The sequence below is a fragment of the Lolium perenne genome, chromosome 3 (genome assembly GCF_019359855.2).
Source record: "Lolium perenne isolate Kyuss_39 chromosome 3, Kyuss_2.0, whole genome shotgun sequence".
NCBI lineage: Eukaryota > Viridiplantae > Streptophyta > Magnoliopsida > Poales > Poaceae > Lolium > Lolium perenne.
In genome coordinates, this window is record NC_067246.2 from 126,875,422 (window position 1) to 126,901,666 (window position 26,245).

Consider the following 26,245-nt stretch of genomic DNA (forward strand, 5'->3'; position numbering starts at 1 on the left):
GGACCCTGCCGGCGGGCCAAGGACGCAGTGGCTGCGGGCAACACCGCCCTCTCCGCTCACACGGAGGAGCGGCATCTGTTGAAGACGTACCATATCACGGCGCTGCGTGCCAAGATGTCGAGCTCGACCGCACCAGATAGGAGGAAGTCAGAATCATTAGCGACACATCAGGATGCCAATTCGTTAGCTTGAATATAGAAAGCACAATTTTCATACTCTGATGTACTCAAAAGTGGAATTATCTCAAATTAACACGGCATCTCATACATCCATAAAAAACACGCCATGGCTGACGATCATCAAACCAACCACCAAAATTGAACACACTGGTACCAAGCTTTGCGTCATAAAATGTTTACATCATGTACCCATCGTGTGCCAGTTATTGTTCAGCGTATACAATCTGTTTTTGTGTTCCAGCTTGTTTGTTCCATCTTTTTCCAGATTAGAGACAACTTTGTACATCACTGCTTGCAGCCAGTACCCTGCTCGAATTTGGGGTTCAAACCCATCTTGTATTTTCGTCAGTCTAGAGTAATTTCAGTTCTGTATAAGTTCCATGAAATAGTTCCAGCTTCTGTACAAGTTCTATTTTTTGCCACAGCAGTGCTCCAGTTTTTTTTGCCACAGCAGTACAACTCTGTTTTAAGTTCCAGCTTGTCTGTTCTGCTTCTGCACGGAACATCAGTTTTTCGTGTACATTTTTCATGCATATGGTATCCTGTGCTAGGTTTAACGGTATAGATTCTGGTTCAGACCAGTTTTGAAATCAAGAAAAACCTGTAGAACACGGACACAAGTATGTGTCAATGGCCAAGCATTCTGCAAGCAAACACTTAACTAAGAATACACCAACAGTTTGGTGTAAGACTGGGGTCCATTACGCACAATTGAATCTGCCGAGTAGCAATAGAAGCGCAAGTTAGTAGAGAATTCGAAACGATGATATGTTGAATAAATTCAGGCAAGAACCTCGGTTTGCCTGATCGTCTCTCGAGTTTTTTTCAGTAGCGATCTGCTCGTTGGCTGCCGCCACCGCACCTCTTGAGGACGACTCCCAGCGAACACATTGGACATATTCAGTGCAGAAGGGCCCTTCATTAGAGCACCCACTGCTTGAAATAGAGGATCAAAATTATTCAGAGAGCAAGAATTAACAATACAGCTTCCTATAGCAATATAGAAATTTTCTTAGAGGTCACACTTTTCTGAAGACGCAAATACACTGAGACGCATATAATCAACTGATTCTTCAATGAGTTTCTTGGGCGACGCAGCCGTAGATGCCGCTGCCCAATTCTTCGTCAGCGTGGCCGTCGAAGCCGCCGCCAACTCCTTGTGCACCTCCTTCGTCGTTGACGCTGCAGCCTTCTTGGGGAAGGCGCTGGCCGGCTTCCGTCCCTCCACCGCCAATCGATCGTTCTGATCCAGGCCGGTCAAAGGATTCCGACGCGTCGGGCGGAGGAATCAGCGAGCCGACTAACTCGGGCACTGGGAAGAAGCCATCTGCCGATAGGGCCCCTTCCAAGCCCTGGAGAAATGTCCCTCCTGGACTTGTTCCGGCAGCCATTGCCTGCACGCAGACCAAGACCGATCAGTACATCAGCGATTCAAGGAGCAGGAGAGAGAGATAGAAAAGGAGCTCCAGCAGCGACATAATGTACCTGCACGCTAGTGGCACGGTGGAGACGCGGGAGGTGGAGGGGCTGCAACGCGGAGGAGTCAGAGCGGTGGCGAGCCCGCAAGATGCGAGGCGGAGGAAAAAGCTGAGATCTTGCCGGCGCGGCGAGGAGAGCGAGAAAATGGGGCCGAGGAAGTTGAGGTGAGAAGGGGAAATGCCTGGTCACAAGCTTCAGCTTCTTCATCTCGCCGCCTCCCCTCTAGTCGCTGGCGGCGGCGACCTGAGCGAGGACGGTGTACACGGGGCGACTACCGGTCACGGCGGAGGGCGTTGGAAAACGAGGGCGGCGATGTGGGGGATATGGTGGGGCGAGAAGAACGAAATAGGACTGCGGGATCGACGGTCGAGCCGGGGGAGAGCTCGCCGGAGTGCCCCGGGGGACAGCACGCGGAACAACATCTGTGTAAAGTACAGGGATAAAGCCTATGACATGCCCAGGTCGCACGGAGGTATGGGAGAGAAAAGCAGAGATCTCGGATGTGACGGATAAAATGAGAGGTGGGAAAGAAAACAGTGTACCGATCTGCAGCAACACGAATCTCAAGAACCTAATCAACGGTACATAATACACCCACACTCATGCTTGTGTGTACAAAATCCACATTCAAGAAGAACACACCGTTCCCACCCTCCCTCCGCCGTCTGGTTCTCTCCTTCCAGGGCCGGCAGGCCCCTCCCCCTCCTCTTCTCCGGTGTCGGCCGGCGTTGAGTTTGGGTGAGGGTCCCTTCCCCCTGTACAGTAGTAGTTAGGGCTTGTAGTTTAGGTCTCCTTTTGTCCCTGTGTGGCGACTGGCGTGATGCCGTTTGGAAGCTTCTTCGCGGCGTCTGCGGGCGGCGCCGGAAGGTTGCGAGATCTTGTTGCTTGGTGGTGTCCATGGTGGGCGACGACCGCGCCAGGATCTGGCTGGAGCTTCATCAATAAGCTCGCTGGTTCTGCTGGATCTGCTGCTTTTGGTGGGAGATCGAAGTCCTCCTTTCCTGCTTGTCGTGGGGATGAGGGGAAAGAGATCTTTCTTTCTCTGATCAGGTGGTGGCTGGATCTGCAACAGGGGAGCATCGAAGCAGCTCCCGGGAGTGCTTCCTCGGCGGTTCTTCTGCGGCCGCCGACCATCATGGTCGAAAGGCGACTACTCCCTCCCTCTTCGTCGGCGTCGGTGTCTTCCGGCTGGCGATTGAAGGTCAAGATCAACCTCCAGGCGATGAAGCCAAAGTGGAGGCCCCTCTGCTCCGGCTCAGTTGGCTCCCGGTGCCTCTCCCCAAGTGGTCATGTCCCCGGCGGTGAGGTTCTAGACTGTGCCGTGGTGCGTACCGGCGGTGATGTTGGAGCTGGACCCGATTGCTTTTTCTTCTTATCTTGTAGGGTCCTTTATGCAAAAATCTTGGACTTGTTTGTAACTTTCTTTTTTCTTGGAGTCCTTCTTGTAATTGTTACATCACCGTGGAATGAAAGCTTCTAGGTCCCTTCGGGACCTCCCCTGTTCAAAAAAAAAAAAAATAAGAACACACCGTGCATATGGTACTTACCCGGGTGCAGTTTCGTACGGCTCCAAATAAGTATCTCCACTTTGTTTATCAAGAGATGGGAGTGGAGCGATCCATGTGGCCTAAAGGAGTGTGTCTTTCCGTTCTGCATGCGCATCAATGTGACGCTCATAGTTATTGGGCGGCCGCTCGGATTAAGGACCACTTAATTATACATGTTTGTTTGGTTTCACGGGATACCAGCGTCCACGTCAGCGATCCATGGGGTAGCACATCTGATCCGTCCATTGCTTGCTCGATCCGCCCATTTCTTGCTCTCTTCAACTGACAAGCAACCAAGAGAAGACTTGTTTGCCTCTATAAGTACACACCCACCATCAACAACCGCGTGCGGGAATCTTGTGTGGACAAGAAACACGATGGAGGATGCCGGTGCGTCGAAAATAAGCGTTGAGGCGATGATACTCACCACCCCAGTCGGATTGTACTGCACGGATTTTGGTGTTAAGAAAACGCTCAACATGGGTCTGAAAAGTGTAGAAAATATGCTCAACATCCGACTTGTGTTTGATCAAATAAATCCAGGTGTGGCGACTATAATCATCAACAAAACTAACATAATACTTAAAACCTCCAGAAGAAGGCAAGCTCGAGAGGTGCAGTAGAAATACGATAAGAATGGGTATAAGGTAATTGGTGACTCTTAGCACGCTGACAAGCATCACACACAGAAGAATCAGAAGTGGGGGAACACAAAAGATTATTGGTTTTGACAATAGTTTGAACTACATTATTCGAAGGATGACCAAGTCGTTGATGCCATTGCCTAGATGAAAGCTTGATACTAGAAGACGCATGACGAGTGGAAGATGTCACCCGACTGAAAGGAATTGGGTAGAGACCACCGCGGCTTCTACCTTGTAGAAGAATTTTCTTCGTGGCCTTGTCCTTAACACAGAAAAAATGACGATGAAATTCGACAAAGACGTCATTATCACAAACAATCCTATAAACCGAAAGCATATTTTTGCTAATATTAGGAACATGCAAGATATCTCTAAGGGCTAGGGAACGCTTAGGACCAGCTAAACGAGAGTGACCGATGTGCGAGATAGACAAATCTGCACCGTTGGCGACTTGAACTTGGTCCCTGCCGTGGTAGCGTTCGTGAACGCTGAGGCGCTCCATGTCGTTGGCGAGATGATCGGTGGCCCCGGTATCCATATACCAATGAGGTGGAGGATGATCATCGTGGCTGTGGTTGGACGTGACGGAGTTGCCGGAGCGATGGTCCTCGGCTTGATACACTTGGTTGAAGCGGTTGCGACACGTCAAAGCCCCGTGCCCCCATATATCACATATCTGACATTGAGAGCGAAAGCAGCGGCCACCCCCGCCACCGTTTCCACCACCTCTGTTGTTGCGGTATCCTCCTTGACCACCACCGTTGCGGCCACCGCCGCGTCCGCCTTGCTGGCCACCTTGGCCTTGGAAGCCGCCGCCTTCTGGATGGCCGTTGTAGCCACCGCCTTGCTGGCCGTTACCTTGACGACCACCAGAACGACCGGAGTTGTCGTAGGGTCGCCCGCCGCCACGTCCGTAGTCACCGCGGCGTCTAGCCGCGTTTGCCGAAGAGGAGTACTCCACGGCCGCCTGGGAATTCTGCTCCTGCATGGCTTCGTAGGAGAGCAGCATGGCGTAGAAGTCCGAGAGGTTGAGGACGGCGTCGGGGTTGGCGTTGGCGAACACCGTGAGAGACGCCTGTAGAGGTGCGAAGGGCGTGCCAAGCCCCGCGATGATGTAGTCAATCAGTTCATCGTCTGGCAGAGGTGTGCCGACGGTTGCCATAGCATCAACAACGCCCTTCATCTTGTGAAAATATTCTGCCCCAGGTCGTTCTTCTTCGTCGACGCTAGCTTGCGTCGAATTTGGCGAATACTCGCCCGTCCTTGGGCGGAGAACATGGAGTTGAGGCACTTCCACACCTCGGCCGAGGTGGTCCGGCCGATCATCTGGGCGAGAACTTCCTCCGTCATAGAACCCAGCAGCGCACTAAGGACGCGCTGGTCAGTATGCCACCATGTGGTGTAGGCGGGATTCGGCGCCGTGACTGCATCGTTGCCGGTCCCGGTGGTGATGAGCTTCGGCGGCGCGGGGCAGCTGCCATCGAGATAGCCGAGATAGCCATTGCAGGATAGGTTGGGGATGACCTGGGTTTTCCACAGCAAGAAATTGTTGCGATCGAGCCTCACAGTGATGGAGTTTTGGAAGATGGGAACGATGGGAGAAAAGGTGGATCCTGTCGACGAGAGCACGCCGGCGGACGACATCTGCAGCGCGGTACTGGAGTCCATCGCGCGCAGGAAGGCTAGATCGGTTTTGGCTCTGATACCGTAAACCTCCCATCGTGAGGGCATTGATTTATATACTCAAGGGGTACAATGTGTTACAAGCGTACAAGGCAAGAAAGAAACAGATTGGTACGATCCTTTCCTAAAACTCAGGATCTCCTCAATCCCTACAAATCAGCTCTAACTGATTCGGTCTAATTGGATCCATGCATATAGCACTACATCTACATCTACTCTACAGTACAATCAGTTGGATTCAACCACAACTATGCCAGGTACTTCTTTATCGAAAGGAAAACTACTCCAGGTGCCTGGAGTGGCCGTCTTCGATCATGTCGCCGGTGGAACGATGAGCTGCGTCTTCTTCTTTACGGGCAACATGGATTTCTTTGCGGTGACCCTCTTTCTGCGCAGCGTCGATGGAGCGGTCTCCACTTCCTCCTCCTTTATGGACACGGCCGTCGTAGCAGCAGCAGCAGCAGGAAGAAGAAGAGGCTGAGCGTTTGCGGCAACGGAGGCGAACCATGGCAGCTTGAGCGCGGCGGCCGCCGTGAAGCGCTTGTCGGGGTTGCAGGTAAGAAGGCCGCTCAGGAGATCAAAGCCCTCCTTGGACAGCTTCTCCTCCGGGAAGATGTCTCGCAACGTGCTCCGTTGGCCGGTTAGCACTTGCTGCACCTCGGGCGCGAACTCCCGGGAAGTGAACCCCGGCCACGTTGCGTCGTCTGGCGCGCCGACCACTTCGAAGATCCTCCTGAGCAGCGAGACGGATCCGTCGGCCTGGAAAAGCCTCTCGCCGCTGAGGATCTCCGCCATCACGCAGCCGAGCGACCACGTATCGACGAGCGCGTCGTGGATGCAGAATCCGAGGAGCATCTCGGGCGCCCGGTACCACCCCGTGCCGGCGTTCTCGTACGGCGGCGCCTCCGACAGGGACAGGGCGGCCCCGAAGTCGCAGATCTTGAGGATCCCTTCTTCTTCTCCGACGATAATGTTTGCCGGCTTGAGGTCGCGGTGGACGACGTGGCAGCCGTGCATCTTTCTGGCCGCCGCGAGAAGCTGCCACATGAAGGCCCGCGCCGTGGCCTCCGGGAGCCCGCCGCGGCTCTCGCGCAGGAGGCGGTGGAGGCTCTTCCCTTGGACGTGCTCCATGACGAGGCAGAGCTCGTCGGTGACGTAGTCGCGCACGACGCCGCGGAAGCCGACGATGTTGGGGTGGCCGCCGCACGCCTCCAGGAAGCGAGCCTCGCGCAGCAGCTCGCGGGCGTCGGCTGGCTCGTGCTCGTTGAAGGGGTTGCAGAGGGACTTGATGGCCACGGCCTGGCCGGTGGCGCGGTGGCGCGCCTTGACGACGACGCCGTACATGCCCTCGCCGAGGCGCGTCTCCGTGTCGTAGTCCGCGGTGGTTCCGACGACGCGCCTCCTCTTGCGGCAGGTGGTCGCTCCCGGGCGGTCGACGGCGGCGGGCCGCTTGTTGCAGGTGGCCATCAGATCGGAGCTGCTGGTGGAAACAGGGAAGCGGGTCGTGTGCGATCGATGAGATGTGGCAGGGGACGAGCGGCATATATAGGTATGGAGGAGGAATACCGCCGGCCAATTCGAACTCGAGTTCCCTACGTACTCTACCTTGTATCGGATTCGTGGGCTTGCTTGCCGCTTGCTCTTCCGTTTGGCAGTTGCCACCTCCAGATAGAAGGCAATCCCGTGCATGTTCTCGGATTCGGACCCGTCGGATAAGAACATCTCCAACAGACACACATTAAGCGCGCTAAAAAAAATATAGCGCCAGTTTTTGTTTTTTTAGTTCGTGGGCTCGTCTCTAGGTTTTCAGACGCGCCAAAAATACAGCGGGGAAACAATGCTTTATCAGACGTGTTAGAATACCGCGTCAGAAACAAGTTTTGCATACACATTGATTGAAAATAAGATCAAACATACTACTCCTACTAAAATAGGTTTATAACCGATGACAAGAACAACGATTAAACGGATACAATAGAAACATCTAATCCGAGAACTCGTAATTCGATTCTGACGACTCCAACGGCTCGCTCAAGAACATATCCAACCAACGGTCATCGTTGGGGCCGGCATGGGCGGATCCAACAGGGTGCAAGGGTGGGGCTAGGACCATCCTAAGAATTTGGCCCAATAACCCTACTATAATATATATTTGAGAAAAATAAAGAAAAAATGGCATCTCTGGGCACAGGCAAATGGCCCAGGAAGCAAAAGACCACGCCACTCCATCATCGATGTGGTTTCTATCTTCTCTCTGTAGTCGTGTGCGGCCGTTCTCGTAATCTCCAAACCTGCCCTAGCCGCCTAGCCCTGATACTGAAGTTCCGATCGAAAGTAGCCTGTGTTTTGGTTTCGATCGAGCAAGAAAACACGATCGGAAGCAGCGAGAGCAGGCAGCACCGTAGATCAGAAGAGCATATGATGGTCTCGCGCATCGGCAGGTCCGGCCGGCCGCATACACAAGTATTTTATTGCCAATTCTTTAATTAGGTCTTTACTTCTATCAAGTTTTAAGTTGGAAATTTGATTAGCTTATTCTGATTTCACTGCAAAACTAGAGCATTGATTCATTAGCGATTGATTTTTAGTTCGTACAATCTAGCTGATTGATTTTTAATTTTGCATTGTAGAATTTTTTAAACATGAAGAGGACCAGGGATTTCTAGCAAATAGAAAGAAAGAAAGAAAGAAGAGGACCGGAAAAATTGCTACTCTTTTCTCCAAAAGTATGAAGGAAAGAAGCTCGCATGTTCTACCCTTGCTACCCTCGATGAGCAAAATTCAGCTCGACATGATGATGCCCCCGCATCGCCACCGTCCCCACCACTGTCGACGTATGACATAAATCGCCTTCCACATGATCTAGGGGAAGGGTTGGCCATTGCAAGCTATAATGTCAATGATCAAGATGCTGTCTCGAGAGCATATATATTCTTAAAGGTTCATGCCAATCATATGCACATCAGTTTGAATCGAGGAAAATTGGAGGTAAATATATTTCTATTGTTCTTATATACCCATACAATTCTACGTTATTTTCGTAGTATTGAAAAAAAATGCCTTAGTTGCCCCACCCTAAAGCAAAATCCTAGATTCGCCACTGGGGGCCGGCTTCTTGTGCCTCGATGAACCGCTTGCGCGAATGTCGTCCTTCTCCGCCATGCGCTTCGCCTTCTTAAGGACGTCCTGCGGGAAGGCGGCAGCCCATGCCTCTCCATGGCTCGTTCATCCGCATGTGCAATGGCGAGGCGGCGGTGAACCTGCTTTGGCGACAACGCTGCTCGGCGGTGACGAGGCCGTCAAATCCGGCCAAAAACTTGGCCTTCGCAAGCGACACGCAGTCTTTGAAGTTGAGCTGCTGCTGGGGGCACCCGAGGCGCCATGCCACCGCGTCGTAGGCACGCACCGCCTACTCGATGGTGTCGAACGTCCCGAGGGTGAGGCACGTGCCGCCGGCGCAGATCTCCATTTAGAACGCGCCGCTCATGCAGGCGTGCACGCCGATGAAACCCGAGGAGTTACGCCGGGGGGGCATGGCGGCGGCGCGGTGTCGGCGGCGGATGTGCGCGTGGGCGAGCGAGAGGGCGCGTGGGCAGGCGAGAGGGCGCGTGGCGGGATGGAAGATTCAGTGTGGTTGCCGACGTGTCGCGCACGTCGTTTAATACCGCGCCGAAGAGCGCGCGGTAAAAAAATTAGCACGCGAAACTTTTGCGCGTATGTTGGAGCATATTTTTTCGGCACCGATGCGCTGAACTGACGAATTTTAGCGCTCGAACGCTTTTTTGCGTGTATGTTGGAGATGCTCTAAGTGTGTGTGCATCAACCCCTACGGTGATTGATTCGAGAAAAAAAAACTAAGGTGACTAGTGAACGAATCCAAATTATGCGTGAAAACATCAATACAGTTTTAAGAGCATGTCTAGCCCCGTCCCCAAAGCGACCCCCAAAGGTATTTGGGGCGCGTCGGATTTTTTTCGTTCCCAGCCACGCGCCCCAATGCTTCCTTTCATCCGTGGCCCAATACGGTGTCCGGCGGCTCGAGCCGGTCCCCGGTCCATAGGGGACGCTCCGGGCACGCTAGACAGAGCGAGAAGCGAGGCGGGAGTGGCGGGCCTGACGCATCATTGGCACATTCAAGTTTAACCTAACCGTCGCCTACCTCACGACGGAAGTTATTGGCGCGTAGCGATGGTGCAGTTTCCGCAGAGACGCATCGACGCGACTCATCGCGCCTAGCTCTCTGTGTCGGCGTTGATGAGCGCCACCGTTCCCTCGCCTCCCTCCGGCCTATAAAGAGGGGCGCTCTCGAATCGTCCCTCACACACAAACCCTAGCGTCTCTCTCCCCAACCCTAGCCGACACCATCTCAAGAGTCGAGGGCCATTCCATGGCTGGTAGAGGTCGCGGTTGTGGCCGCGGCCGCGGTCATGCTGGAGCAGCAAGGCCTGCACGGTCGTCGTCGTCTGCGATGTTGTCTTCTGAGGGGGAGTGGGAGTTCGAGTTCATCATCGTCCTCAATAGCGACCCAATTGGCATCCAAAGGCTGCCGGACAAGTTTGCCGAGTTCATCGCCGGCAACGAGCTAGCCGCGCTGCACCTGCGGGAGGCTGGCTGCGGCTTTTGCCGGTGGTCGATGGACGTGCTCTTCGGCGGACGTGGCAATATGTACCTCCACACCAGCTGGGAGAAGTTCACGCGCTTCCATGACCTCCATGCCGGCCGCGTGCTCACATTCTCCTACCAAGGCGACGAGCAGATGAGCGTGAAGGTGTTCGATGACACGTCCTGCCGCCGGCACTACCACGACGATGATGAAGAGGAGGAGGACGATTGAACACGCCCAGTGTTCTTTCTTCGCAACGAAAATGGTCACAGAGGTTTCTGTATGTTCTCGCTGCAAAGGACCAACAGGGGTATCATTACCAGCTAAATTTTTGAGTTAGGGTGACTGAGAGTGCCTGAGAGTGTTCTTTCTTGGCAGCGAAAATACGAAATCTGCGAGGCCAACTATAGTTAGGTTTTCTCATTTTGCAATGTTTTAACTATGTATTAGTTTATGGAAACCATGTTCCAAACTATGTATTAGTTTGTGTAAAACCATGTTCCCAATTATGTATTAATTTGTGTAATGTTCCTCTTCTCTATTGAAATGAAAATGCAAAAAATAACAAAAAAAAGTATTTTAATGTAAAAATAAGTTTGAGGCCGTATTTGGGGGACGTGGCTAGGGAGCGATGTCTCCCAAACGCGGCACGAATAAAACGGATCCCACAAACGGTTGATCCGGTGCCGTTTGGTGGTCGCTTTTGGGGATCCGGCTGGAGATGCTCTAATCCTCAGGCTTCACGCGTCAATGCTTTTACTTGGAGTAATCAATATGCCTACTAGCTACTCCCTCCATTTCAAAGAATAAAACACTCTCGTTTTACATGTTTTCTTTTTGACCAAAAATTACTTTAAATATAGAAAAATTGTTTGTATGAAATTAGCATCATTACAAAGTGCTTTTCAATACCAATGATATCATCAGGATTTTGTTGCTCAATTTTTATGGTTAAAGTTTGTTTTGAAATACGTGTGCGCCTTCTTTTTTGTGTACGACTAATTTTTGAAACGGGGGTAGTAGTTTCTTTTGACAATCAATATCATAATAAATGTCTTTCGCAAACAAAAAAATATCATGAAAAATTTATAGCAGCCAATACATGATAGAGTTGCAACGATGATAAAATAAAGTCTAAAAAAAGCAAATTTTCGAAGTCTTCAAAGTTCTACATCTTCTAAGCACAATCTTGTATTTTTCTGAAGACAGTCCTAGAAAAATGATAGAGATGTCAAATCATATACATGTAAATACCAATTTTCTCGAGTGTTCTTCCGTAATTTTGAGCCACAATTCCAAGGATATGCGCACGACGCAACCAGTAAAGTAATCAACTAATATCGACAAGTGTATCAACACCAACATTTCAGGGAAGCCTTGTTGACGTCTCTGGGGAGATGAGAGTACGAATCACTATTGTTGAAGATGTAGCACCCATAAAATAATACCGCAAGAACAATCCTCCTTGTTACAACCATTAGAAAATATTCAAAATCGATCTGGGGAAGTAAGATCTGAAGGACCATACCTAGAGAAATTTAATCTTCCAACACATAATGTCGTGAAGGAGATCTCGTTATTGAATGAATGTCTAGGATCACTTAATGCAAACGGCGCCATCTCCATTGACATTGAGGGCAAAAACAAGACATGGACCAAAATTCTAACCTTATCTATTAAGAACACTACTTTACTAAAAACTTCACTCATAGATCATGTTCCCCACCCCTCCTGGGGCTAGGAAGGAAGGACGGAGGAGGGGGACTATCGTATGCTGGAGATGGAGGTGGAGGCGGCTGCTAGGTTTTTTTTTATCGGGAGGTGACAAGAGCTAGCTAGTTGACTTGCAACGTTTTTTTGAAGCTTTCACCGAGGGGGATCCCCACTTGAATATGTATTGCACCAAAATGAGTTTATAAGTTACAGAGAGAGGTGGATGCGCCACAGATCGGCGTCCCCTCTTAATTCTACTTTCTTGAAGCGATGCCACCATAGAGTGAGATCAGAAATAATGTTTCTAATCGTTGTTTGCGGTGGTTGGTCGATATTTTTGAAGAGTTTGCCATTTCTTGCATCCCATATCTTCCATAGTATGACCAGGGCGACGGTATTTCATGCCGAGCGCGGAAGCGCAGTGGGGAGGGGCTTGCATCGTTTGTGAGTAAGCGGAAATAAACTCTACAACCCTTTCAACGTCTCGGGCTTATGTCAGACGCCCAACCTTGCTCATATTGGGGTGGGGGGTGGTGGTGGTCAAGTGTTTATAACTAGGGTGATATTGTGATGACGTGTTGTATTTGCACTATTTTTTTAAACAAATATATATTAGGCAAGCAAGGCGCCTCATTAAAAACCTTCCAGTCTCCTTCCGTACCCTGGAAGGAAAAAAGGGTGTCTAAAACATGCTGCCACAAAAACACAAGGTTACAGTTTTGTGAACAAAGTCAGATCTCTGATTACAAAAGGTAAAACAAAAACTGGAGGATCACTCTCCCAACTATGGTTTTCACTAGAACTATGAGGAACTTTAGCCAATTCATGAGCCACTTGATTTGCTTCCCTATGGCAGTGCTGGAAGTGAATCTCTGTCATATTACTAGCCTTAAGAAAACAATATGCCAGAATTGCTAAATAAGAACTATATATGGATCTCCACCTCACCATTACAAGCTTCAATGATCTCCAAAGAATCAGATTCCACATAGCAATGAGAACATCCAAAATGTTCGAGGAACTCCAGTCCTTTTAATACCACACATGCTTCAGTTGTTGCCACACTCAACAAATTATCTAGGGGACAGAACATTCCCCCCAAGACCTCCCCTTTATCATTCCAAAGCACCATGCCCGCTGAACCAGGCCCATCATTGTGATAAGAAGCATCGACATTCAACTTAAGTTTGCCCCGCGGTGGTTTAACCCATTTGATTTCCTTTTCAACAGATTTTGAATTTGCAGCCATATAATTCGCCGCTATCGCCTTAATAGCAAACGCGGAATTTCTTGGAGGGCTAACACTTTCTCCTTTTACCTTCTCCCTCCGTTGCCACCATATATACCAACCCCCAACTGCGATGATTTCAAGCAAAATTACATGATTCAACTATTGCATTTTCTTATTTGGGGATCTCATAATATGTTCAAGAATAACAGAGCCCGGTAGGTCAGCTATCATCGCATGCTCTATCTCGCTTTCCAAACCCAGCTTCTTCCAAACTTCCTTAGCTCTTAAACACCCGAATAAAATATGACTAACAATGTCCTCTGGTCCCATCATGCAAACCAGACATTGAGGAGCGAATTTTATGTGACGTCCTGCCAAGATTGCCATTCCAGGGAGAACCCCATGAAGCGCCTTCCATAGAATTTTTTTAACCTTGCCGTGTATACTTAGGCTCCACATAATTTCCCAGACGGGATTAATTTGATCCGACCCTTGTCCATCTCTTCTTCTAGTCATGTGTCCAAATTGGTGCTCCCATTCAATGAAGTACGCCGATCGGACAGAGAAAATAAAATTCTTCGTTTTGTGGCACGCCACAAAATCGTCTGCTAGTTGTGTGCTTAATGGGATCCGTAGAATTCTTTCAGCATGAATCTGCATGAATAACGACCTTACTAACTCTTCATCCCAAGTATTAGAAATTGGATCAATCAGCTAAAAACAATCTTCCATCTTTTGGTATAAACCATTCTTGTTGGACTCGTGGGAATCCAGTGGTCCTCCCAAATATTAATATTTTCCCATGTACCAACTCTCCATATATAACCCCTTTTGAAAGTTTTAAACCTGCCAGGATACTTTGCCAAGTGTAAGAGGACCCTTGTTTTGGCCATGCATTAAGCAAGCTAGTATTTGGATAATATTTCGCTTTAAGAATTCTAGCACAGAGAGATTTTGGCTTTGACAACAGTCTCCGGCTTTGTTTTGCTAGCATAGCCATGTTAAAAGTATGAAGATCACGGAAACCCATTCCTCCCAACTTTTTTGGAATGCACATCTTCCACCATGAAAACCAGTGCATCCTCCTTTGTTCATCTGAATCACCCCACCAAAAGCTAACCATTGCATCATTGATCTCTTTGCATAGAGATTTATGGATTTTGAAGACCCCCATTACAAACACCGGGATAGCTTGGATAATTGCTTTCAACAAGATCTATTTTCCTCTCATAGACAAGAACCTTTCCTTCCATGCTTGAAGCCTTTCAATAATTCTTTCCAGGAAATATATAAAGCTATCAGTACGATCCAGGCCCACCATAGAAGGTAACCCAAGATACTTATCTGAAATAGCTTCAGTCATGATCTTTAATTCCCCACAAACTTGAGCTTTAACGTCAACTTCAACATTAGGACTAAAGAAAATACTACACTTCGATGTGCTCACAATTTTCCCCGAACTTGCACAATATTGATCCAAGACATGTCTCAATGAGGTTGCATTAGACAAATTCGCCTTCATCACTATTAGGGAATCATCAGCAAATAATAAATGGGAGACTGATGGTGCATTTCTACACACCCGAACACCTTCAATGCCGCGAACCTCCTCTCTATGAGCCAGAGCACTAGACAACCCTTCTACACAAATAAGGAATAAATAGGGTGATAAGGGATCCCCTTGATGGAGCCCCCCTAGTCGGTGTAAATTCCTCTGTTTCTTGGTCATTATATCTGACTTTGTACTTTACTGACCATACACAAGGCAACAGTAGATCCACAAACTCCTTTTGAAACCCCAGGCGTGTCATCATACGTTCTAAGAAGATCCACTCAACCCGGTCATATGCTTTGTGCATGTCCAACTTAACTGCACATAAATCCTCCTTTCCTATCTTCTTGTTCTTTATTTTATGTAGACACTCATAAGCTATCAGTATATTAAACGAGATCAAACGCCCCGGCATGAAAGCACTTTGGACCTGAGAAATTATATCATCCAGAATAAGCTTCAACCATGCAACAATCATTTTTGATATAACCTTATACAGAACATTGCAAAGACTGATAGGTCTAAATAGAGTAATGCTCTCTGGAGTCTCCACTTTATGTATTAGCACAATGATTGTATCATTCCAACCCCCGGGGATACTTTTATTATTTATAGCCTCCAGAACTTCCTCAATTAAATTTGTGCCAAGAATATTCCAACACTTCTTAGAAAAGAGTGCATGCAACCTATCAGACCCTGGAGCTTTCATATCTCATATAGAAAAGAGTGCCTTCTTAACCTCCTCAGCTGAATAAGGCTTCATAAGATCAACATTTATAGCCCCAGTAACCCGAGGTGTAACCATGTCTATCAACGATGGGTCAGGTTCATCTACTTCAGTTGTAAACAAACCTACAAAATAATCCGATATGAGAGGATTAAGTTGCTCAGTGCCCTCAAGCATCTCTCCATTCATATCTCTCAGACTTTTAATTCTATTTCTCTTCTTCCTACTTGTTGCAAAATTGTGGAAAAAATTGTATTTTTATCTCCAAATTGCAACCAATTTATCATGCTCCTCTGTGTAGGGATTCGTAGCATAAAAAACAAAAAAATTCCTACCGCAAGAACGAATAACAAGCCAAGATCTAATCTAGTAGATGGTAGCAACGAGATAAGATTAACATACCATCGAAGATCGGCAAGCATTAACGAGATAAATCTCGTGGATGATGTAGTCCATCACTTGCCGCTCTCAGGAGCGAGTAGAAGATCTTGATGGTGCCGCAATCGGGCAGCACCTCCGCACTCGGTCACACGTACGGTGTTGATGAAGACGTCGTTCTTCCCGTTCCAGCGGGCAGCGGAAGTATTAGATCCTCCTCGGAATCCCAGCAGCACGACGGCGTGGTGACGGTGGTGGTGGAGATCTCCTGCAGGGCTTCGCCGTAGCCGTGCGGGAGAGAGGTGGAGGAGGGTGGTGCTAGGGTTTGGGAGAGAGGGGTTGGTGCCTTGAGGTGGTGCGACCAAGGTGTGGCCGGCCCCTCCCCTCCTCTCCCCTTTATATAGTGGGAAAAACCCTAGCTCCCCAATCATACTCCCTCTAGGAGTCTTATTGGAAATTTACCATAATGAGAAAAGTCAAACCTAGTCAAAGTGGGACTCTCCCCTTCTTCCTTGTGGTGTGGCCGACCAAGGAGGTGGAGTCCACCATGGACTCACCTTCCCATCTAGTGGGTCGGCTGCCATAGTGAAACTTTCCGGATGATTCTAGAACCTTCTAGAATCTTCCATAAATTCACCGGACCATTTCCAAACTTGGAATATGACTTCCCATATATAAATCTTATTCACCGGATCATTCCGGAACTCCTCGTGATGTCCTGGATCCCATCCGAGACTCCGAATAATATTTGAACTACATTCCATATTCCATATCTATTTAAAATGACATCAAACCTTAAGTGTGTCACCCTACGATTCGTGAACTATGCAAACATGATCGAGACACTTCTCCGATCAATAACCAATATCGAGACCTAGAGATCCATAATGGATCCCACATATTCAAGGATGAATTTGTGATCGAAAGAACCATTAACATACGATATCGATTCCCTTTGTCGCGCGATACTTTACTTATCCGAGGTTCGATCGTCGGTATCTCTATACCTAGTTCAACCTCGTTACTCAGCTATTGGATGATTTTATTTGCATGTATCTTATTATGAATTGCTTAAGTACTTGCCATATCATGAGAATATTTACATCATATGAACAAATGTGTTCGTGAAAGTTCTTTTATCGCACTCAGTTGTTAACTGAATTGCTTGAGGACAAGCAATAAGCTAAGCTTGGGGGAGTTGATACGTCCAAAACGTATCTACTTTCCCGAACACTTTTGCTATTGTTTTGCCTCTAATTTGTGTATTTTGGATACAACTAACACGGACTAACGCTGTTTTCAGCAGAATTGCTCTGGTGTCTCGTTTTTGTGCAGAAATCCAACTTTTAGGAAAATCCCCGGAATTTATGTCGAAGGTCTTATTTTTCCAGAAGAATTACGGAGCTAGAGGGGCAAGCCAGGTGGAGGCCCGAGGCCCCCACACACCAGGCCGGCGCGGCCCAGGAGGGGGGCGCGCCGCCCTACTGTGTGGCCGCCTCGGCTGGCCTCTGACGCCCCTCTCTGGACTACTTAAGGGTTTCGATCTAAAAACGCGAGACGAGAAGTCGAAGTCGCCAGAAACCATCCAGTACGCCGCCACCGTCGCGAAACTCCGTCTCGGGACCAGAAACTCCATTCTGGCACCTCGCTGGGACGCGGAATTGGAGGAGATCATCGCCATCATCACCACCGACGCCTCTCCATCGACCAGCCATGTTTCCCCCATCCATGTGTGAGTAATTCCCCCGCTGTAGGCTGAAGGGGATGGTAGGGATTGGATGAGATTGGTCATGTAATAGCATAAGATTGTTAGGGCATAGTGCCTAGTATCCGTAATTGGTACTTTTATGATATTGTTGCAACTTGTTATGCTTAATGCTTGTCACTAGGGCCCGAGTGCCATGATCTCAGATCTGAACATGTTATTGTTTCATGATGATATTCATTGCTTTATGATCTTACCTGCAAGTTGTATACACGTATTGTTGTCCGGAACCCGAGGCCCCAAAGTGACAGAAATTGGGACAACCGAAGGGGAAGGCGGTGATATGAGGATCACATGTGTTCACGGAGTGTTAATGCTTTGCTCCGGTGCTCTATTAAAAGGAGTACCTTAATTTCCAGTAGATTCCCTAGAGGCCCGGCTGCCACCGGCTGGTAGGACAAAAGATGTTGTGCAAGTTTCTCATTGCGAGCACGTACGACTATATATGGAACACATGCCTATTGATTGATTAGTACTTGGATACCGTTTTATTATTATCTGCAAATGCCCTGCTTTGATTGTTACATGAGTTTCTCTCATCCATGCAACGCTGATGCGTGCAGTTAACACACGTCCGTTGGGAACCCCAAGAGGAAGGTGTGATGCGTACAGTAGCAAGTTTTCCCTCAGTAAGAAACCAAGGTTTATCGAACCAGTAGGAGCCAAGAAGCACGTTGAAGGTTGATGGCGGCGAAGTGTAGTGCGGCGCAACACCAGGGATTCCGGCGCCAACGTGGAACCTGCACAACACAATCAAAGTACTTTGCCCCATCGTAACAGTGAGATTGTCAATCTCACCGGCTTGCTGTAAACAAAGGATTAATTGTATAGTGTGGAAGATGATGTTTGTTTGCGAAGAACAGTAAAGAACAATTGCAGTAGATTGTATTCCAGATGTAAAGAATGGACCGGGGTCTGATACGTCTCAAACGTATCTATAATTTCTTATGTTTCATGCTTGTTTTATGACAATACTTACATGTTTTGTTCATACTTTATATCGTTTTGATGCGTTTTCCGGAACTAACCTATTGACGAGATGCCGAAGTGCCAGTTCCTGTTTTCTGCTGTTTTTGGTTTCAGAAATCCTAGTAAGGAAATATTCTCGGAATTGGACGAAATCAACGCCCAGCATCTTAGAATCACACGAAGCTTCCAGAACACCCGAGAGCCGCCAGAGGAGGGCCCTGTGGGCCCCAGATGATAGGCTGGCGCGGCCAGGGCCTGGGCCGCGCCCCCCTACTGTGTCGTCGCCTCGTCAGCCCTCCGACTCCGCCTCTTCGCCTATTTATGCCTCCTCGACCTAAAACCTCGAGACGGGAAAAGCCACGATACGAGAAACCTTCCAGAGCCGCCGCCATCGCGAAGCCAAGATTTGGGGGACAGGAGTCTCTGTTCCGGCACGCCGCCGGGACGGGGAATTGCCCCCGGAAGGCTCCTCCATCGACACCACCGCCATCTTCATCAACGCTGCTGTCTCCCATGAGGAGGGAGTAGTTCTCCATCGAGGCTAAGGGCTGTACCGGTAGCTATGTGGTTAATCTCTCTCTCTCTCTGTACCCCAATACAATGATCTCATGAATTGCTTTGCATGATTGAGATACATATGATGAGCTTTGTATCGCTATTAGTCTATGTGCTACTCTTGTGATGTTATTAAAGTAGTCTATTCCTCCTTCACGGTGTAATGGTGACAGTGTGTGCATCGTGTAGTACTTGGCGTAGGTTATGATCATAATCTCTTGTAGGTTATGGAGTTAATTATTACTATGATAGTATTGATGTGATTTATTCCCCCTTCATAGTGTAAAGGTGACAGTGTGTATGCTATGTTAGTACTCGGTTTAAGTTGCAAAGATCTATTATGCTCTAAAGGTTACTTAAACATGAACATTGAATGTTGTGGAGCTTGTTAACTCCGGCATTGAGGTGCTCTTGTATCCCTACACAACGAATGGTGTTTATTATCAAACAAGAGTATATGTAGCACAAAGGAAGAGAACTTATTTATTATGTGATCAATGTTGAGAGTGTCCACTAGTGAAAGTATGATCCCTAGGCCTTGTTTCCAAATACTGCAATCATCGTTTGTTTACTGTTTTACTGCATCTTTACTTCCTGCAATATTACTACCATCAACTGCACGCCAGCAAGCACTTTTCTGGCGCCGTTACTACTGCTCATATTCATTCATACTAATTGTATTTCACTATCTCTTCGCCAAACTAGTGCACCTATACATCTGACAAGTGTATTAGGTGTGTTGGGGACATAAGAGACTTCTTGTATCGTGATTGCAGGGTTGCTTGAGAGGGATATCTTTGACCTCTTCCTCCCTGAGTTCGATAAACCTTGGGTCATCCACTTAAGGGAAACTTGCTGCTGTTCTACAAACCTCTGCTCTTGGAGGCCCAACACTGTCTACAAGAATAGAAGCACCCGTAGACATCAAGCACTTTTCTGGCGCCATTGCCGGGGAGGAAAGGTAAAAGGCACTCATACTCCGGTCCCAGGTAACTAAGTACTTTTATGTTGCCGTTGCGTGTGTGCTCGAAGCTATTTCCTTTAGATCCTGCAATTGCATCTTTTTGTCTCTTGTTTTACACTAGTAAGGCTTAATGGAAGACAACAACAAAATGAGAGATCTTTATGAACTTTATCTTGAATTAGGACACGATGTGTTTGAAGAGAAAATTAAAAAACCCATGGAACTTTATATGCATGCTAATGGGAATGTTATTAGTATGAATGCTTTGAACACCATTGTTGCTAATGCTATGGAAGAATTTAAGCTTGGGGAGGTCGGTTTTGATGAAAATGATCTCTTTAGCCCTCCGGGTATTGAGGAGAAAGTTTATGTTGATTATGATATGCCTCCCATATATGATGATTATAATGATAGTGGTCTTTTGGTACCGCCTACTATGGAGGATAAGTTTAATTATGATTACAATATGCCTCCTATATTTGATGATGAGAATAATAATGATAGCTACTTTGTTGAATTTGCTCCCACTACAACTAATAAAATTGATTATGCTTATGTGGAGAGTAATGATACTTTTATGCATGTGAATAAGAATGCTTTATGTGATACTTATATTGTTGAGTTTGTTCATGATGCCTCTGAAAGTTATTATGAGAGAGGAAAATATGGTTGTAGAAATTTTCATGTTACTAAAACACCTCTCTATATGCTGAAATCTTTGAAGTTACACTGGTTTTATCTTCCTATGCTTGTTACTTTGCTCTTCATGAACTTGTTTATTTACAAGATTCCTATGCATAGGAAGCATGTTAGGCTTAAATTTGTTTTGAATTTGCTTTTTGATGCTCTCTTTTGCTTCAACTCTTATTTCTTGCGCGAGCATCATTAAAATTGCTGAGCCCATCTTAATGGCTATAAAGAAAGAACTTCTTGGGAGATAACCCATGTCTTTATTTTGATACTGTTTTGTTGAGTCTTGGAAGTTGTTACTACTGTAGCAACCTCTTCTTATCTTATTTTATTGCATTGTTGTGCCAAGTAAAGTCTTTGATAGCAAGGTTCATACTAGATTTGGATTATTGCGCAGAAACAGATTTCTGTCTGTCACGAATTTGGGCAGGGTTCTCTGTAGGTAACTCAGAAAAATCTGCCAATTTACGTGCGTGATCCTCAGATATGTACGCAACTTTCATTCAATTTGAGCATTTTCATCTGAGCAAGTCCAGTGCCTCTAAAAAATTCGTCTTTACGGACTGTTCTGTTTTAACAGATTCTGCCTTTTATTTCGCATTGCCTCTTTTGCTGTGTTGGATGGATTTCTTTGTTCCATTGACTTCCAGTAGCTTTGGGCAATGTCCAGAAGTGTTAAGAATGATTGTGTCACCTCTGAACATGTGAATTTTTGATTATGCACTAACCCTCTAATGAGTTTGTTTCGAGTTTGGTGTGGAGGAAGTTTTCAAGGGTCAAGAGAGGAGAATGATATACTATGATCAAGAAGAGTGAAAATTCTAAGCTTGGGGATGCCCCCGTGGTTCATCCCTGCATATTTCAAGAAGACCCAAGCGTCTAAGCTTGGGGATGCCCAAGGCATCCCCTTCTTCATCGACAACTTATCAGGTTTCTTCTCTTGAAACTATATTTTTATTCGGTCACATCTTATGTACTTTACTTGGAGCGTCTGTGTGCTTTTATTTTCGTTTTGTTATTTTCATTCTCTGAATAAATTCATGCTTGTGTGGGAGAGAGACACGCTCTGCTTGTTCATATGAACACTAGTGTTCTTAGCTTTACTTTTAATGTTCAAGGCGGAGTTGAAAACCATTTCGTTAATTGCTATTTGGTTGGAAACAGAAAATGCTTCATGTGGTAATTGGTATAATGTCTTGAATAATTTGATACTTGGCAATTGTTGTGCTCATATGGATCATGTTTAAGCTCTTGCATCATGTACCTTGCACCTATTAATGAAGAACTACATAGAGCTTGTTAAAATTTGGTTTGCATGATTGGTCTCTCTAAGTCTAGATATTTTCTGGTTAAGGTGTTTGAACACCAAGGAAGACGATGTAAAGTCTTATAATGCTTACAATATGTTCATATGTGAGTCTTGTTGCACCGGTTTATACTTGAGTTTGCTTCAAACAACCTTGCTAGCCTAGCCTTGTATTGAGAGGAATTCTTCTCGTGCATCCAAATCCTTGAGCCAAAAAATATGCCATTTGTGTCCACCATACCTAACTACTACATGGTATTTCTCTACCATTCCAAGCAAATACTTCATGTGCTACCTTTAAACAATTCAAAAGCTATTATCTCTTATTTGTGTCAATGTTTTATAGCTCATGAGGAAGTGTGTGGTGTTTATCTTTCGATCTTGTCATTTACTTTTGACAGACTTTCACCAATGGACTAGTGGCATATCCGCTTATCCAATAATTTTGCAAAAAGAGCTGGCAATGGGGTGCCCAGCCCCAATTAATTAACTTGCATTAATAATTCTCTTCACATGTTTTGCTCTGATTCATCAGTAAGAAACTTAATTTTGCAAATAGACACTCCTTCATGGTATGTGATTGTTGGAAGGCACCCGAGGATTCGGTTAGCCATGGCTTGAGAAAGCAAAGGTTGGGAGGAGTGTCATCTAAAAAATAAAAAAATATAAACTAAACTAAAGTACATGTGTAAACAAAAGAGAAGAGGGATGATCTACCTTGTTGGTAGAGATAACGTCCTTCATGGGAGCCGCTCTTGAAAGTCTGGTTGACGAGGTAGTTAGAGTACCCATTACCATTCGTTGACAACAACAAACACCTCTCAAAACTTTACTTTTATGCTCTCTATATGATTTCAAAACTTAAAAAGCTCTAGCACATGATTTATCCCTGCTTCCCTCTGCGAAGGGCCTTTCTTTTACTTTATGTTGAGTCAGTTTACCCACTTCTTTCTATCTTAGAAGCAAACACTTGTGTCAACTGTGCATTGATTCTTACATGTTTACCTATTGCACTTGTTATATTGCTTTATGTTGACGATTATCCATGAGATATACATGTTACAAGTTGAAAGCAATTGCTGAAACTTAATCATCCTTTGTGTTGCTTCAATGCCTTCTACTAAGAATCTATTGCTTATGAGTTAACTCTTATGCAAGACTTATTGATGCTTGTCTTGAAAGTACTATTCATGAAAAGTCTTTGCTATATGATTCATTTGTTTACTCATTGTCTTCATCATTGCTTTGAATCGCTGCATTCATCTCATATGTTGTACAATAATGTTGATCAAGATTATGTTGGTAGCATGTCACTTAAGAAATTATCATTGTTATCGTTTACCTACTCGAGGGCGAGTAGGAACTAAGCTTGGGGATGCTTGATACGTCTCAGACGTATCTATAATTTCTTATGTTCCATGCTTGTTTTATGACAATACTTACATGTTTTGTTCATACTTTATATCGTTTTGATGCGTTTTCCGGAACTAACCTATTGACGAGATGCCGAAGTGCCAGTTCCTGTTTTCTGCTGTTTTTGGTTTCAGAAATCCTAGTAAGGAAATATTCTCGGAATTGGACGAAATCAACGCCCAGCATCTTAGAATCACACGAAGCTTCCAGAACACCCGAGAGCCGCCAGAGGAGGGCCATGTGGGCCCCAGATGATAGGCTGGCGCGGCCAGGGCCTGGGCCGCGCCCCCCTACTGTGTCGTCGCCTCGTCAGCCCTCTGACTCCGCCTCTTCGCCTATTTAAGCCTCCTCGACCTAAAACCTCGAGACGGGAAAAGCCACGATACGAGAAACCTTCCAGAGCCGCCGCCATCGCGAAGCCAAGATCTAGGGGACAGGAGTCTCTGTTCCGGCACGCCGCCGGGACGGGGAATTGCCCCCGGAAGGCTCCTCCATCGACACCACCGCCATCTTCATCAACGCTGCTGTCTCCCATGAGGAGGGAGTAGTTCTCCATCGAGGCTAAGGGCTGTACCGGTAGCTATGTGGTTAATCTCTCTCTCTGTACCCCAATACAATGATCTCATGAATTGCTTTGCATGATTGAGATCCATATGATGAGCTTTGTATCGCTATTAGTCTATGTGCTACTCTTGTGATGTTATTAAAGTAGTCTATTCCTCCTTCACGGTGTAATGGTGACAGTGTGTGCATCGTGTAGTACTTGGCGTAGGTTATGATCATAATCTCTTGTAGGTTATGGAGTTAATTATTACTATGATAGTATTGATGTGATTTATTCCCCCTTCATAGTGTAAAGGTGACAGTGTGTATGCTATGTTAGTACTCGGTTTAAGTTGCAAAGATCTATTATGCTCTAAAGGTTACTTAAACATGAACATTGAATGTTGTGGAGCTTGTTAACTCCGGCATTGAGGTGCTCTTGTAGCCCTACACAACGAATGGTGTTCATTATCAAACAAGAGTATATGTAGCACAAAGGAAGAGAACTTATTTATTATGTGATCAATGTTGAGAGTGTCCACTAGTGAAAGTATGATCCCTAGGCCTTGTTTCCAAATACTGCAATCATCGCTTGTTTCTTGTTTCTTTGCATCTTTACTTCTGCAATATTACTACCATCAATCGCACGCCAGCAAGCACTTTTCTCAAGGCGCCGTTACTCTGCTCATATTCATTCATACTACTTGTATTTCACTATCTCTTCGCCGAACTAGTGCACCTATACATCTGACAAGTGTATTAGGTGTGTTGGGGACACAAGAGACTTCTTGTATCGTGATTGCAGGGTTGCTTGAGAGGGATATCTTTGACCTCTTCCTCCCTGAGTTCGATAAACCTTGGGTGATCCACTTAAGGGAAACTTGCTGCTGTTCTACAAACCTCTTCTCTTGGAGGCCCAACACTGTCTACAAGAATAGAAGCACCCGTAGACATCAGGGTCCACAGTTCACTAGTGGTGTCTCTCCCATAAGATAAATAGCATGTTGGGTGAACAAATTACAGTTGGGAAATTGACAAATAAAGAAGGCATAACAATGTACAGACATATATCATGATGAGTACTATGAGATTCAATCAGGGCATTACGACAAAGTACATAGACCGCTATCCAGCATGCATCTATGCCTAAATAGTCAACTTTCAGGTTATCATCCGAACCCCTTCCGGTATTAAGTTGTAAACAACAGACAATTGCATTAAGTATGGTGCGTAATGTAATCAACACAAATATCCTTAGACAAAGCATCGATGTTTTATCCCTAGTAGCAACATCACATCCACAACCTTAGAACTTTTTGTCACTGTCCCAGATTCAATGGAGGCATGAACCCACTATCGAGCATAAATACTCCCTCTTGGAGTTACAAGTATCAACTTGGCCAGAGCCTCTACTAGCAACGGAGAGCATGCAAGAACATAAACAACATATATGATAGATTGATAATCAACTTGACATAGTATTCAATATTCATCGGATCCCAACAAACACAACATGTAGCATTACAAATAGATGATCTTGATCATGATAGGCAGCTCACAAGATCTAACATGATAGCACAACGAGGAGAAGACAACCATCTAGCTACTGCTATGGACCCATAGTCCAGGGGTGAACTACTCACACATCGATCCGGAGGTGATCATGGCTATGAAGAGCCCTCCGGGAGATGATTCCCCTCTCCAGCAGGGTGCCGGAGGCAATCTCCTGAATCCCCCGAGATGGGATTGGCGGCGGCGGCGTCTCTGGAAGGTTTTCCGTATCGTGGCTCTCGGTACAGAGGGTTTCGCGACGAGGGCTTTAAGTAGGCGGAAGGGCGGAGTCAGAGGAGTCACGGGGGCCCCACACGCTAGGGCCGCGCGGGCCCCCTTAGGCCGCAACGCCCTACTGTGGCGGCGCCCCGTGGCCCCACTTCGTTTCTCCCTCGGTCTTCTGGAAGCTTCGTGGAAAAATAAGCCCCTGGGCGTTGATTTCGTCCAATTCCGAGAATATTTTCTTACTAGGATTTCTGAAACCAAAAACAGCAGAAAACAACAACTGGCTCTTCGGCATCTCGTTAATAGGTTAGTGCCGGAAAATGCATAATAATGACATATAATGTGTATAAAACATGTGAGTATCATCATAAAAGTAGCATGGAACATAAGAAATTATGGATACGTTTGAGACGTATCAAGCATCCCTAAGCTTAGTTCCTACTCACCCTCGAGTAGGTAAACGATAACAAAGATAATTTCTGAAGTGACATGCTATCATAATCTTGATCAATACTATTGTAACGCACA

General features: G+C 46.5%; 1 protein-coding gene and 1 long non-coding RNA gene across 2 annotated transcripts; both read right to left on the reverse strand.

Moving 5' to 3' along the window:
* Positions 1 to 727: 727 nt before the first annotated feature.
* Positions 728 to 2,121, reverse strand: LOC127342342 (uncharacterized). The gene is made up of 3 exons (XR_011755388.1): positions 1,665 to 2,121; positions 973 to 1,573; positions 728 to 896 (listed from the first exon to the last, which is right to left on the reverse strand). It is a non-coding gene; the product is annotated as an uncharacterized lncRNA (long non-coding RNA).
* A 3,471-nt stretch (positions 2,122 to 5,592) lies between these two features.
* Positions 5,593 to 7,086, reverse strand: LOC127342343 (putative cyclin-dependent kinase F-2). Its single transcript, XM_051368277.2, has one exon. It carries the CDS (start codon positions 6,997 to 6,999, stop codon positions 5,845 to 5,847), a length of 1,155 nt encoding a protein of 384 aa, XP_051224237.1. The 5' UTR covers positions 7,000 to 7,086; the 3' UTR covers positions 5,593 to 5,844.
* Positions 7,087 to 26,245: the final 19,159 nt, after the last annotated feature.